Genomic DNA, 11,871 nt, shown 5'->3' on the forward strand with positions numbered 1-11,871 from the left:
ACGACCTGCCGCATCGGACCGTCTCCTTCAAGTGGGATTTTTGCCAGACGCAACTTGAAGTCTCGTCCCCGGGTTGCCCGCTGCGGTCGTGTTGGCGGATGAATATTTCTCACACCCCTGGGAGTCGTCGGGCGGTTTCGGCACGTATTCAAATGGCTGCCATTCCAAAGCGGCGGCCGCCCCGACGGTCCGCGGAACCGCCCGCCATCCCCTCGGCCGGACTGTCTTCGACCGCCGCGTTTTCCCACCCCGATTTGAGCACCGCATGCGCGCGGAGCCCAAGGATGTCAAGGGGAAACTTTGGTGAGAGAAGCTGCTCGATTTTTGTGCGCTCGCAAATGATCGCAGGCAATTGGAGTAAAATCATTTTTGACTGCTCTGAGGAGTTGGACTTGGTGCACTCTTTGACGCTTCTGCGTATCGCTCCCTTTCCTTCCGTGTCCAAATGTTTGCCTGATGTCTCGTTTGCAGGGGCGGGGCACTCGGCCGGCTAATTTTCGGACCGTGGACTCGCTTGGCGATATCTTTGGAACGACTGCTGACTGGGCGTCGGCGGGGTAGCGTCGGGACTCTTAAAGAAACGTGCTTGGGATTTGTCAATTCAGCTCACGAACGCCAGGCCAAATCCTGCCGATTATGAATGCCGCCTCATTAAAAACGGCGTGGCGCATTCTGAGTGTAAAAGATGATTCTCAGAGTCATCCTGGTCATGGGCAGAGTAGAATCAAGGCAACCCGCCTGTTATTGTTTGTGGCATTATTGGCCTGCTTGCTTTTGGAAAGCGTAAAAAAAAAAAAGCCCACTGATCGTCATGCTGTCAGGCTAACGACGGGAGCCTCAAAACCCAATGCGGGGTCTCAGTTTTTCTGTCGCAGAGCACGTTGTGTCACCTGGTGTGTGAGTTGCCAAAATGCCCCCCGATGGTCCACTTGCGTTGCATGATAAGCAACAGGTCAAAGTTCGAGGGGGAAAAATGCAACCCCTGAAATGTTGCTTGTGGCTCTACTACACCTGTTTACATTCTTTTTTTTTTTCGCTGAAATCCTCTCTCGAGCTATTTTGATCAAAAGTGGAGACAGTTTTCAGTAGAGTGAGACAAAGTAAAAAAAAAAAGACGTGGCACAAGCGCTGATGATGGATTGGCCGTTGACAGGATGAGCAGCATTTGTGGGAGATTTTCTGACGACTCTGCCGCCCTCTACCGACGAGTTGGGTGAACTCCCAAGCCGGAAGTCATGAAATGAAGAGGAGAGGAGGAGCGAGCAGACGGCCCTGGACGTCTTTTCCTATTTAATGATGTCCCTTGCCCGGGACCGCGTGGCCTCAGGGGGCTCCAAATGTGCTCTGTAAGTGCGCTAAATGCCTCCCTCATCGCTCCGCTCCGAGAGCGGCCTCTCGCCTTGCCGCTCGCTCCTCCGACGCTATGCGCGCCTCCCTCCCTCCCTCTTCGGCACGTTCGGAAGCTTGGAGTCACGAGGCGGCTCAACCCCAGGACGGCGTCCGCAAGCCGACCTCCCTCGGCATCGCTGCCCCGCCCCTCCCACCCCGATTTGAGCACCGCATGCGCGCGGAGCCCAAGGATGTCAAGGGGAAACTTTGGTGAGAGAAGCTGCTCGATTTTTGTGCGCTCGCAAATGATCGCAGGCAATTGGAGTAAAATCATTTTTGACTGCTCTGAGGAGTTGGACTTGGTGCACTCTTTGACGCTTCTGCGTATCACTCCCTTTCCTTCCGTGTCCAAATGTTTGCCTGATGTCTCGTTTGCAGGGGCGGGGCACTCGGCCGGCTAATTTTCGGACCGTGGACTCGCTTGGCGATATCTTTGGAACGACTGCTGACTGGGCGTCGGCGGGGTAGCGTCGGGACTCTTAAAGAAACGTGCTTGGGATTTGTCAATTCAGCTCACGAACGCCAGGCCAAATCCTGCCGATTATGAATGCCGCCTCATTAAAAACGGCGTGGCGCATTCTGAGTGTAAAAGATGATTCTCAGAGTCATCCTGGTCATGGGCAGAGTAGAATCAAGGCAACCCGCCTGTTATTGTTTGTGGCATTATTGGCCTGCTTGCTTTTGGAAAGCGTAAAAAAAAAAAAGCCCACTGATCGTCATGCTGTCAGGCTAACGACGGGAGCCTCAAAACCCAATGCGGGGTCTCAGTTTTTCTGTCGCAGAGCACGTTGTGTCACCTGGTGTGTGAGTTGCCAAAATGCCCCCCGATGGTCCACTTGCGTTGCATGATAAGCAACAGGTCAAAGATCGAGGGGGAAAAAATGCAACCCCTGAAATGTTGCTTGTGGCTCTACTACACCTGTTTACATTCTTTTTTTTTTTCGCTGAAATCCTCTCTCGAGCTATTTTGATCAAAAGTGGAGACAGTTTTCAGTAGAGTGAGACAAAGTAAAAAAAAAAAGACGTGGCACAAGCGCTGATGATGGATTGGCCGTTGACAGGATGAGCAGCATTTGTGGGAGATTTTCTGACGACTCTGCCGCCCTCTACCGACGAGTTGGGTGAACTCCCAAGCCGGAAGTCATGAAATGAAGAGGAGAGGAGGAGCGAGCAGACGGCCCTGGACGTCTTTTCCTATTTAATGATGTCCCTTGCCCGGGACCGCGTGGCCTCAGGGGGCTCCAAATGTGCTCTGTAAGTGCGCTAAATGCCTCCCTCATCGCTCCGCTCCGAGAGCGGCCTCTCGCCTTGCCGCTCGCTCCTCCGACGCTATGCGCGCCTCCCTCCCTCCCTCTTCGGCACGTTCGGAAGCTTGGAGTCACGAGGCGGCTCAACCCCAGGACGGCGTCCGCAAGCCGACCTCCCTCGGCATCGCTGCCCGGCCCCTCTCGCGGGGACGTTGTGCACGGGCGCTGACGCCGGGAGGGATCTCGATGGCGTTCTGCTCAACACCACCCCGAAAAGATCGGGGATTGAGCTTCCGGGAGGATTTCCGGGTTCAAGCCAAAACGCAGCACGCTTTTCAGCTTGCCGGGTCAAAAGGGAGCATGAGCGGCGAGCCCAGCGCCGACTTCAGAAGGGGCCGACTCAGGTCTGTACCCAGTCGGTGGGCTTGTGGATTTGACCCAAAACATCAGGTCAAGATTCCGACCCAGCCGGGGGAGTAAAAAGGACCCGTTCTGATGAGATGAAGGGACCGAGAAATCGGGTTCCCAGGTTATCGGTGGAGCTGGGGTTCAGCGGGATTTGATCCCCAATCCCGGTCGATCGTCCAAATCCAACGTCCTGGGCCCAAATGGCGAACCCAAGCTGGTGTCAAAGTAAGCCCACACGCCCGCAGCTAGCCACTGAGCGGCTGCGCAAACCAACCCAGCGTTTGTCTGAGTGTGCATCACCCCGACAGTCGAACGAGATTTGACCTCTTCACTTTTATTGCTGATGTCCGACGGCTCGGTGCTTCGGTACGTTTGGTTCGGTACTTGATTCATGAATGGGATTTCCCGGTCCGATCAGAACGGGTATTTAAATGGGACTCCTTCGCCGGCGCTTCACATGTTGACATGATGGGATCGAGATGACGCGTAACGATTGATCAGTGGTACCGTGGGCATTGTCGCCTCATGTTCCCCGAAAGTCCACGATCGCAAACCTTTGCGCGTCGCATAACTGTGAAAAGCAAGAGGCGGTCTCCCAGCGGTCACTGGACTTGACGGACATCCTGCCAACCGCCCCCCTCCCATTCTGAGCCGGTCCTCACACACCCGAGGGACCAGGGTGGAGCGAGGCCACAAGAAAAAAAATCACATGATGGCTGCGTCAAGGTCAGTCATGTGTCGGGAAGGAGGAGGAGGAGGTCGCGGGCCGGTCACACCTTTTGTCCGCGATGTCATTCGTTGTCGCTTCACTTCCGCCCAATGTCGACGTGCGTGCGTGGGAGCAGAAAGCAGGCGGCCCTCGGCCACCTCACGCGAGAGGAACGGCGGGCTGTGGTTCAATGTTGTCGGCCACGCCGATAAAAATCCTCTCCGGCGCAGTCATGAAGCGTCTGCGTGTGTCACCTCGAGCTCGCGCCATCCACGTGTGCACGATGGGAACGCTTCAAAGGAAGTGCAAAAATGCAGCAAAGTCGGCTGGACAGCGGGTCGACGCTGGGCCCATCGTCTCATGACACGTACGCAGATGGCGCGCTCGGCAGGGCGCCGCTCGCGATGGCGAGTCGTCACCATCCGGAGCGCTAATACGGCCCCCCCCGCCGCTTGATACTCTGCTGCCAACCGGCAGACGTCACTGAAAACGATCTCGGCACTGCCGAGCAAACTCCTGACGCTGCGTCAGGAGGATTCGGTCGCCCGTGCCGCTACGGACCTCCCGGAGGGACGCGGTCCGACGCCTTCTTCATCGGCGGAGAGCCGGCCGGGAACCGCGCCGCCCCTCCTGAATCTGAAATTCGACCTTCCGATGGACCTCTCCAGCGCCCCAGAGTAGACGTGACCCGGGGGACTGAGGAGTGTTTTCCCCTGTAGGTGGGACACGCCCTCCCAGTCAAGAAGAGGGGGGGGCGGGCACCACCACGCTCTGCCAATTCAGAGGCATTGTGACCGATGTCCACGCGACGTCGCTGAGGCGTGTCCAGCCCCGCAACATCCGGAGCCTTGAGGAACTCCAGGCCGCTCCGATCCACCCCGGGTTACCTGGCCCCCCCCACCACGAGGGGCTTTTTCACTGCGCCGATGGCTTTGAGCCCGCCACAGTTGCCTCGAACAGGTGTGCCGGTGGAATAGAGGAGCTCTTGGATGTAGTAGTTCGCATGCTTGCCCCCCAAATGTTTCCAAACGAAACAAATGGCGTGCTAGCCGGTGCTGACAGATTTCCAGATGTGGAAACATGTGGTTTCGGTATTCATCAAGTGAAATCTCAGGAATGTCGAGTCGAATAGGTTTTAGCCAAGCATGTCCAAGACTTTTCATTCCGATTTGAGTCCACCCGAGTGACTCGAGTGCGCCATTTCGTGGCCTTCAGAAAGGCCAACCTAATCCACCTTTTAATGGCGCCAGTCTTCCAGTGCGATTCAAGAAACCGACATGAGAGCAAAAACGCGGCGGAAGACCGTCGCTCATGTCCATCGTCCGGAGCAGTTTGGAATCGGATGTTTCTCAAATGGCACTCAAAACGCAATGACGCAAACTGACCCGAGGTGCTGATGTGTCGTGTTTCTTATTCACTTGATGTGAACTGTTTCGTAAAGCGCTTTGTTGCAGCTGTTGCGAAAGCGCGATATCAATCACGACGGATTGGATTGTATGAGCAACATATGTGAGGCGTGCTTTGGCCCGATTTGGCGCCGACCGACCAACGGGAACAGAAAAACGCTGACCTCGCTCCGTGAGGCAAATCTGATGTCCGGTTGGGCCAGAGAGCGCCATCGCTCATTCGGTGGAAGTGACGTGGGGGGCGACACTAGCGGTTGCCGAGGCCCCGCGCGGATGAGATTGAGGCGGCAATCGGCCCGCCGAAGCTGCCGTCGGAGGGCTCCCGAGTCAAACGCGCCCCCCGGGCACCCCGGAATCGGCCTCGCCTCGCCGCCGAGCTATTTCTGCCGTTGGTAATTTGCTCGGTGTTGGCCGGGCGGTTCACAGCTCGGTCAGCCCTCCCTGATCCTACTACGCCGCTCGCTTGCATCAGGAAAGGTTCTCCCGTCACATCGCATTTAGGTCGAGATGCCGCTGAACTGTGAATGCACCGCGCGCGGGGACCCGGCTGCCCTGCGGCCTCCGGGTCCCGCAGTCCTTCGATTTCGCCGAGAAAAGAATCCCCATCAGGCCCGTTTTTCGTCATCTTGATCTGCTTCACACTTCCTCTTTTGGATCGGACTTCTCTCAAGCCTCCCTCTCTCTGAGCTGCTGCCGCTCGCTCCTGAAAAGTCGTCTCTTTTCCGCCGTGAAAAACGCGCTCGCAACCAATAATGTCAAGAAAGAGCACTTTATATTCCCTCCAAATACAATATGACAAATGCAATCGTTTTCGAAATACAGATGTCCGCAAAAGCGCACAGTCATGACACAAACCAAGAAAGAAATCAAGTACGCATTATTATACTGAGTGTGTGTGTGTAAGTACAGAAAGTAGCTCATTCCAGTTGAGCTCTAATCATCTCTCAGTAATCCCACCAACTCACAGCTCAATACTGCAAGCTGACCGTGACCTTTTCCGAGGTTTTTTTTTTTTCCTCCTCGCATCCAAAGACATCAGCAGGCGACTCTGTGTGAATTTGTCACCCTTAATTGAACCCCGTCAAAGTGCGCACACATAAAGAGTCCTCGGGAAGAGCACAGACGACGTCACAAACGGAGGTCAAGTCAGCCGGCAACATCATCGCCGGCGCACGTTTGGCCGAACGTTTCGCTTCCGCGAGCTGCCTCGGATGCTGCGCAAGCTCGTCGCGATAAGATATGAAAAACACAACGTGGACGGGATTCTTTGGGCGCGGCATTTCAAATTGATGGCAGATCCACGCCGAGCGGGTCCGAAAAGCGCGGTTGACGTCACCGTGCCGTAGTTGGTGCTAAATGGTCGCCGCGTGCGAGCAGATTGAGGAGGGAGGCTCGGAAAGGTTGCGGGCGTGCGGTTGCCATGACAACAGGGGCAGATGTGGAGAGCTCCGGCGTGAACTCTTCACCCCGCGAGCCGCGGTAATGGATATGGATCGGCTTACATCGTCGTCGCTAACGCAGCTCGGCACGCCGTAGGCCGGCGTGTGCATTTTTCATGATGTCGTGCTCGCGATGAGACGCTGGCGCGGCCGCCGACGGGCCAAGGACACGAGTGCAAGCGAGGGCCGTCGTCACCGAGGCTGCTGAGCCTCTTTCGGTGCCATTCAACTGTCCTCCCAATCAAACACGACACATTGGATTGGGTTGGGAGGACTTGGGGAAGGCTTGGAAGAAATTGTGCTCCACCGGCCCAGGGGAGGGAAGTTGTGCACCGTCAACACCACCTGAAGTGTCGTGGGCACGGGGCGCCGCTGACCTGGTCTCGGACACGATGAATTGGTGGGGAGCGCACGATGGTATTGACGACCCCGAGCCACGCGGAGTTCAATATTTCATCACCTCGCCCATCCAACTTTCATGAAGGTAACGGAGCCCAAGCGGGACATCGTTTTTCGCTCGGCGCTGCACATGGAACTCCCGAGCCCGGCCGCCGGGCATTCGGACCGACCGGAGATCTTTGCGGATCGTCGGCCCCCGCGCGAGGATGCGCGGCAACCGCGGTCGTCGCAGTCGGTCGGGGCCCGCGCTCGCTCCACTCCGGCCCCCCTTCGGGCACCTGCCACCACGAGCTGATCGGAGGACGCGGAATGCTCACGGTGCAACCCGACCTCCGGCTGAACCCCGGCCCCCCTCCCGTCGCGGTGCCGAGCGGCCGGCGGAGATGGAAACGCTCAAAGTCGCTCAGGCTCACGACCGCCGTCGCTTGTCAGAAGCCTTTGACGCGTGCCTCCCGCCCGCGCCCGCCGTCACAGTGGCGGCGGGGGTCCTTTTCGTACTTCCTCGCCATCGCTGAGGTTTTCGCGGCCGTCCGCGCGGTCGCGACAATCTGGCAAATTGCAAAAGAGTCCTTTCACGCTTCCGCTTCAAAGCAGTCATGCTCGAAATATGCGCGGGCCCTTCCGGATGAGAAGCCGCGGCTGTGGCGCATCGTAACAAATGCTGTTTTATTCATGTCAGCAGCATGTTGCTCTCATTGTCCTCTTAGATATCTCACTGAATAAATAACGTCCATAGAACCGTCTTTATTATTTATTCCCCAGCCAAGTAAGAGATCAAAGCGGCGGAGAAAAGAAGCCTCCCTCGTAGCAGCTGTTACGACTTGATTATTGGCAAGGGGAAGGCCAATATTCCAGAGGAAACGCTCAGCAAAGAACTATGCCGAGTGGAGGGGAGGAGCTTCATTTGGACAGGCCGTCGTCCAGCCCAAACGCGATCACGCCGCTCGAATCGTATCGCGCCGCCGGTGGTTTGATCTCTGCTGGACGACTCGGCGCATTGTCGCCCGGCTGTCATTGGGCGCTACGACGGCACAACGGTACCCGTCGTCGTTTATCGCAGTTGCATGTGATTGCAATACGAGGGCGGCCGAGACAAATTCCTCGTGTGTTCGACATACTTGGCCACTCAAGATGATTCTGATTCCGTTGGTGGCCACTGTGTTAGTCACCTTTTGTTGGAATGTTTGGGAAGTGAGGACACTAATTGTTGAAGCTTTGTCGCTGGAATTCTTTCCCATTCTTGCTTGATGTTCAGCTTCTGCTGTTCACTGGGCCAGCATCTGATTATTATTATTGATTTTTTTTTTGGTATTAAAGGCTTCACAGTGCGCCACACATTTTCAATGAGAGACAGGTCTGGACTGCAGGCAGGCAAATCTGGCACTCTTATACTCTGAAGCCACTCTGTTGGAACAGAATGTGCTTTGGCATTGCCTTGCTGAAATAAGCAGAGCTTCCATGAAAAACACTTTGCGTGTGTGTGTGTGTGTGTGTGTGTGTGTGTGTGTGTGTGTGTGTGTGTGTGTGTATGCACAGCCCAATAGCATCACAGATGCCGGCTTTTCAACTTTGCGTCCAGAACAGTCCGGATGGCCCTCTTTGGCCCAGAAGACACGCCGTCCACCATTTTCAAAACCAATTTGAAATGTGGACTCGTCAGACCACAGAGCACTTTCCCGCATTGCATCAGTCCATCGTAGATGAGAGCACGGAGAGACCCAAATGCCTCAATTCCTTGTCATTTGGAAACCTTATCCTGAGACTATTTTCTCACACCGTCGTTGACAAAGAGGTGACCCTCGCCTCATCTTTGCCTGTGAATGACTGAGCAATTCGGGGAACCTCCTTTTTTTTACCCAACTTCATTGGAATTGGTTTTGTACACACACACACACACACACACACGTATAGGTGTAATGTTGGGTCGTATTGAAATACAAGGCTTGCAATTTCAAGCAGTTTTTTTCAACAAATGTATCTCGGTATCATTTGTATTTACTGCGACCGGGCTATGGCATTTTTGTGTTGTTGATTCGTATATTTTTCAGTGGGAGGGTCGTTGCTCGGATGTTCATTTCTCTGTCGCCTTTGTACCGCAGCACGGTTCTGCCGGACTTGCGTCTTTTTGGCCTTGTCAAACATTTCCGTGGTCAAATAGTCGCTCCGCCGGCCGACGAAAGCCGCCGGCTTGACGGCCGCTCCGTCAGCCAATCGTCTCGGGCGCCGCCAGCCCCTCCACCAATGGCGTGCCGGGAGTCCCGCGGCTGTCTCATTAGCTACATTCCAGGACCTGGCTCTGGCCCACCGGACGCACTCAGCCGGAAAGGCTGACGTCCAGAGGGGGATTCGTCATCCGCGGCATCGGCTCCTCTCTCTGCCTTTCCAGGAACGGCCGAGGCCAATGAACGCTGGAGCGTGAAGCTGACGCCATTCGGAAAAGCTATCTGATGATTTGGGCTGACGTCACCACTCTGGCTGACTGTGTAACCCCTGAAAGAAAAAACAAAAATCAAGACTGTTTTCAACATGGGAGTCTTTTTAGTCGTCGGCAATGATCTTTTTTCATCTCCGTCCACTGGAAAACGCCAATTTGCATTTTTTTTTTTTTTTAATCAAAGCACGCAGTCGCAAGCACTGACCTACATTTCCAACCAATTCTCATGTTGCGTGAAATTCTTAACAGCCTATTAACCGCGTGGGAGCATTTTTCTTGGCTGCAATTTATGTGAATGCGAATGTATGATCTGATTTTATTTTTATTAACTCTTTTTTTGGAGGGGTGGGGTGATTTTGCTCAATAACGGTGCTCCTTTGTCGCTTTACCTCTTTTGTTCTGCGTGGGCGCTTTTGATGAAATGGCATTGGAGGGCTCCACCACCACCGGCCAGAATTGAGTTTGCCACCTGCGGCCTTCGAGGTTCATTTTCGCTTGGACGGCAGCCGCTTGGTGGGCACGCGTGAAAGGCGTTTGTGTGCGTTCGAGCAGGTTCGACAAACTAATGCGACTTCAATGTGGCCTCTGGCTGGCCCGTCCGGTTCGATAGAAACGCCGCCGCTTGGCTTTCCGGGACCACTGCTGACCTTTTCTGTGCTTCTGCAAAAGTGTGGCGGGAGCCCATTTCGTATTAGTGAGACACGGGCCCCCTCTAGCGGCACGCAAAAGAATGACAAGATGTTTGGACCGAATGAAAGTCAAAAGTCAGCTTTTATTGTCAAATATGCTTTCAATGGAACATACAGCACAGATGAAATGACTTTCCTCTCTCATGTAGTGCATTGAACACACACACACACACACACACACAGAGCTAAAATTTACATAAAATTACAAAAAGCATACATATATATTTATATATAAATATGTTTATAATTTATATGTGAAATAAAAATAAAGGACATCATCCACCCAGCCCCCACCTGATCCGCTTCTCCTCACCAGGATCCCAATCGAACATATTTGAAAAAAAAAATAGAAAAAAAAGAAAAATGAGGGGAGATCATATTCAGTACACGTTTAAGTACATTTCCATTGTATTGAACTTTTGGGTCCAGTGCATTTGCATTTCCTTTTTCAGTTTGTCTTTCAACATTTGTTTTCGCTACATTGTGTTTCTTTGAATGAAATAGCTTTCTATTGAGGGTCTTCTCCGGGTACTCCAGTCGCTTAAATGACACCTCGAACTTGTCCCGATGTGTCATGAGCACGTCCGCCACCTTCGTGCGGATAAAGCGGTTCACATAATGGATGCACGGACAATGCTTTTACTTTTCATCATGAGTTAAAACTATGCATGATGTTCCAGGATGTTTTTTTTTTTTTTTAATGAACGCTTTGGCTTTTTGTTCTGCTGCATTTAAATGTTGATCATGATGGTGGCATGTGGTGAGCGAAGAATGTTTTTCGGTGGCGCTTTGTGTAAAAAGTTTGGGAACCACTGCTGGAGTTGATCTGTTGTCAATAGAGGGGGCGGGGGCAAACAAAATAGCGAGTGTGTTTTTCTCGAGTTGCACAATGGATAATTTCTTCCAAATGAAAGGATTTTCTTCCCTTCAGCAACACTTAAATTCCACATTAACAAAGGCCCCAGCCATCATGCTAATTAGGAAGTCAAAAAACACAAAAGAGAAAAGCCACTCAAATATTTATGAAGGTGTCGAAGCAAAATGGCATTTCTGTCCCCGCCGGGTCAAGTGCCGGAAGGACCAAACACGTATGGGGAAGCCCATTATTCAAATGAGAGCTGGCAGACTTTAATAGAATCTACCCGAGCATTATCTTCTGCCGTAGCATTCGGAGAGATGAAAATGCAGCCCGCATCTCCACTTTGGCCAAAAAGCCTCCCGCTCAAGCCTTAAAAGGCTCCAAATGAGAGTCAATCAGGGCAGCCGCGTTGCGTGACTCTCAACTCCAAACGAGGTGCGCGTTCAGATCGTGGCCGGCGTTTGCCCAAACCTTGCCTCGTCTTTCTTTTCCAGAGTGCTCGCTCGACAAGTGAGCTGACGAGGCCGAGCCGAACCGGGAAGCCCGCACGCCGAAATGCCGCCTTGTTTTCCTGAGCCACTCACTGGCTGGGGAGCTGTAGCTTTTTTCGTGGATCGGGGTTACTTGGACTCTATTTGGAGCCAATTTGACCCCCCCCCCAAAAAAAAATTGCATTGTTTTCTACAAAAACGTACCACTAAAAACCATTGGGTCAAACTGACAAACGGCGCAATCAATCCCTTTTGGAGACATGATTGGGTTATTTTGGACCCAACGCTATTTAGGGGGTGTTATTATTAACCACAGCTGGACTGATCGCTTGGGAACCCGTTTTTCTTGGAAGCTTTAACTCATCGCTATTGGTAGTTTTTATCCCTTGTTGGGTCAAATC

General features: G+C 53.4%; 1 protein-coding gene across 1 annotated transcript in view; it reads left to right on the forward strand.

The window, feature by feature from the left end:
• The window catches only part of tex261 (testis expressed 261), an 8,894-nt gene extending 4,460 nt beyond the window's left edge, over positions 1-4,434 (forward strand). Inside the window, exon 7 of the mRNA XM_019858205.1 lies at positions 4,263-4,434. Within this exon, the coding sequence (XP_019713764.1) occupies positions 4,263-4,434 (172 nt within the window). The remainder of the gene's footprint in view (positions 1-4,262) is intronic.
• The last annotated feature ends 7,437 nt before the right edge of the window (positions 4,435-11,871 follow it).

The sequence above is a fragment of the Hippocampus comes genome, unplaced genomic scaffold (assembly GCF_001891065.2).
Source record: "Hippocampus comes isolate QL1 unplaced genomic scaffold, H_comes_QL1_v1.1 scaffold48, whole genome shotgun sequence".
Classification (NCBI taxonomy): Eukaryota; Metazoa; Chordata; class Actinopteri; order Syngnathiformes; family Syngnathidae; genus Hippocampus; species Hippocampus comes.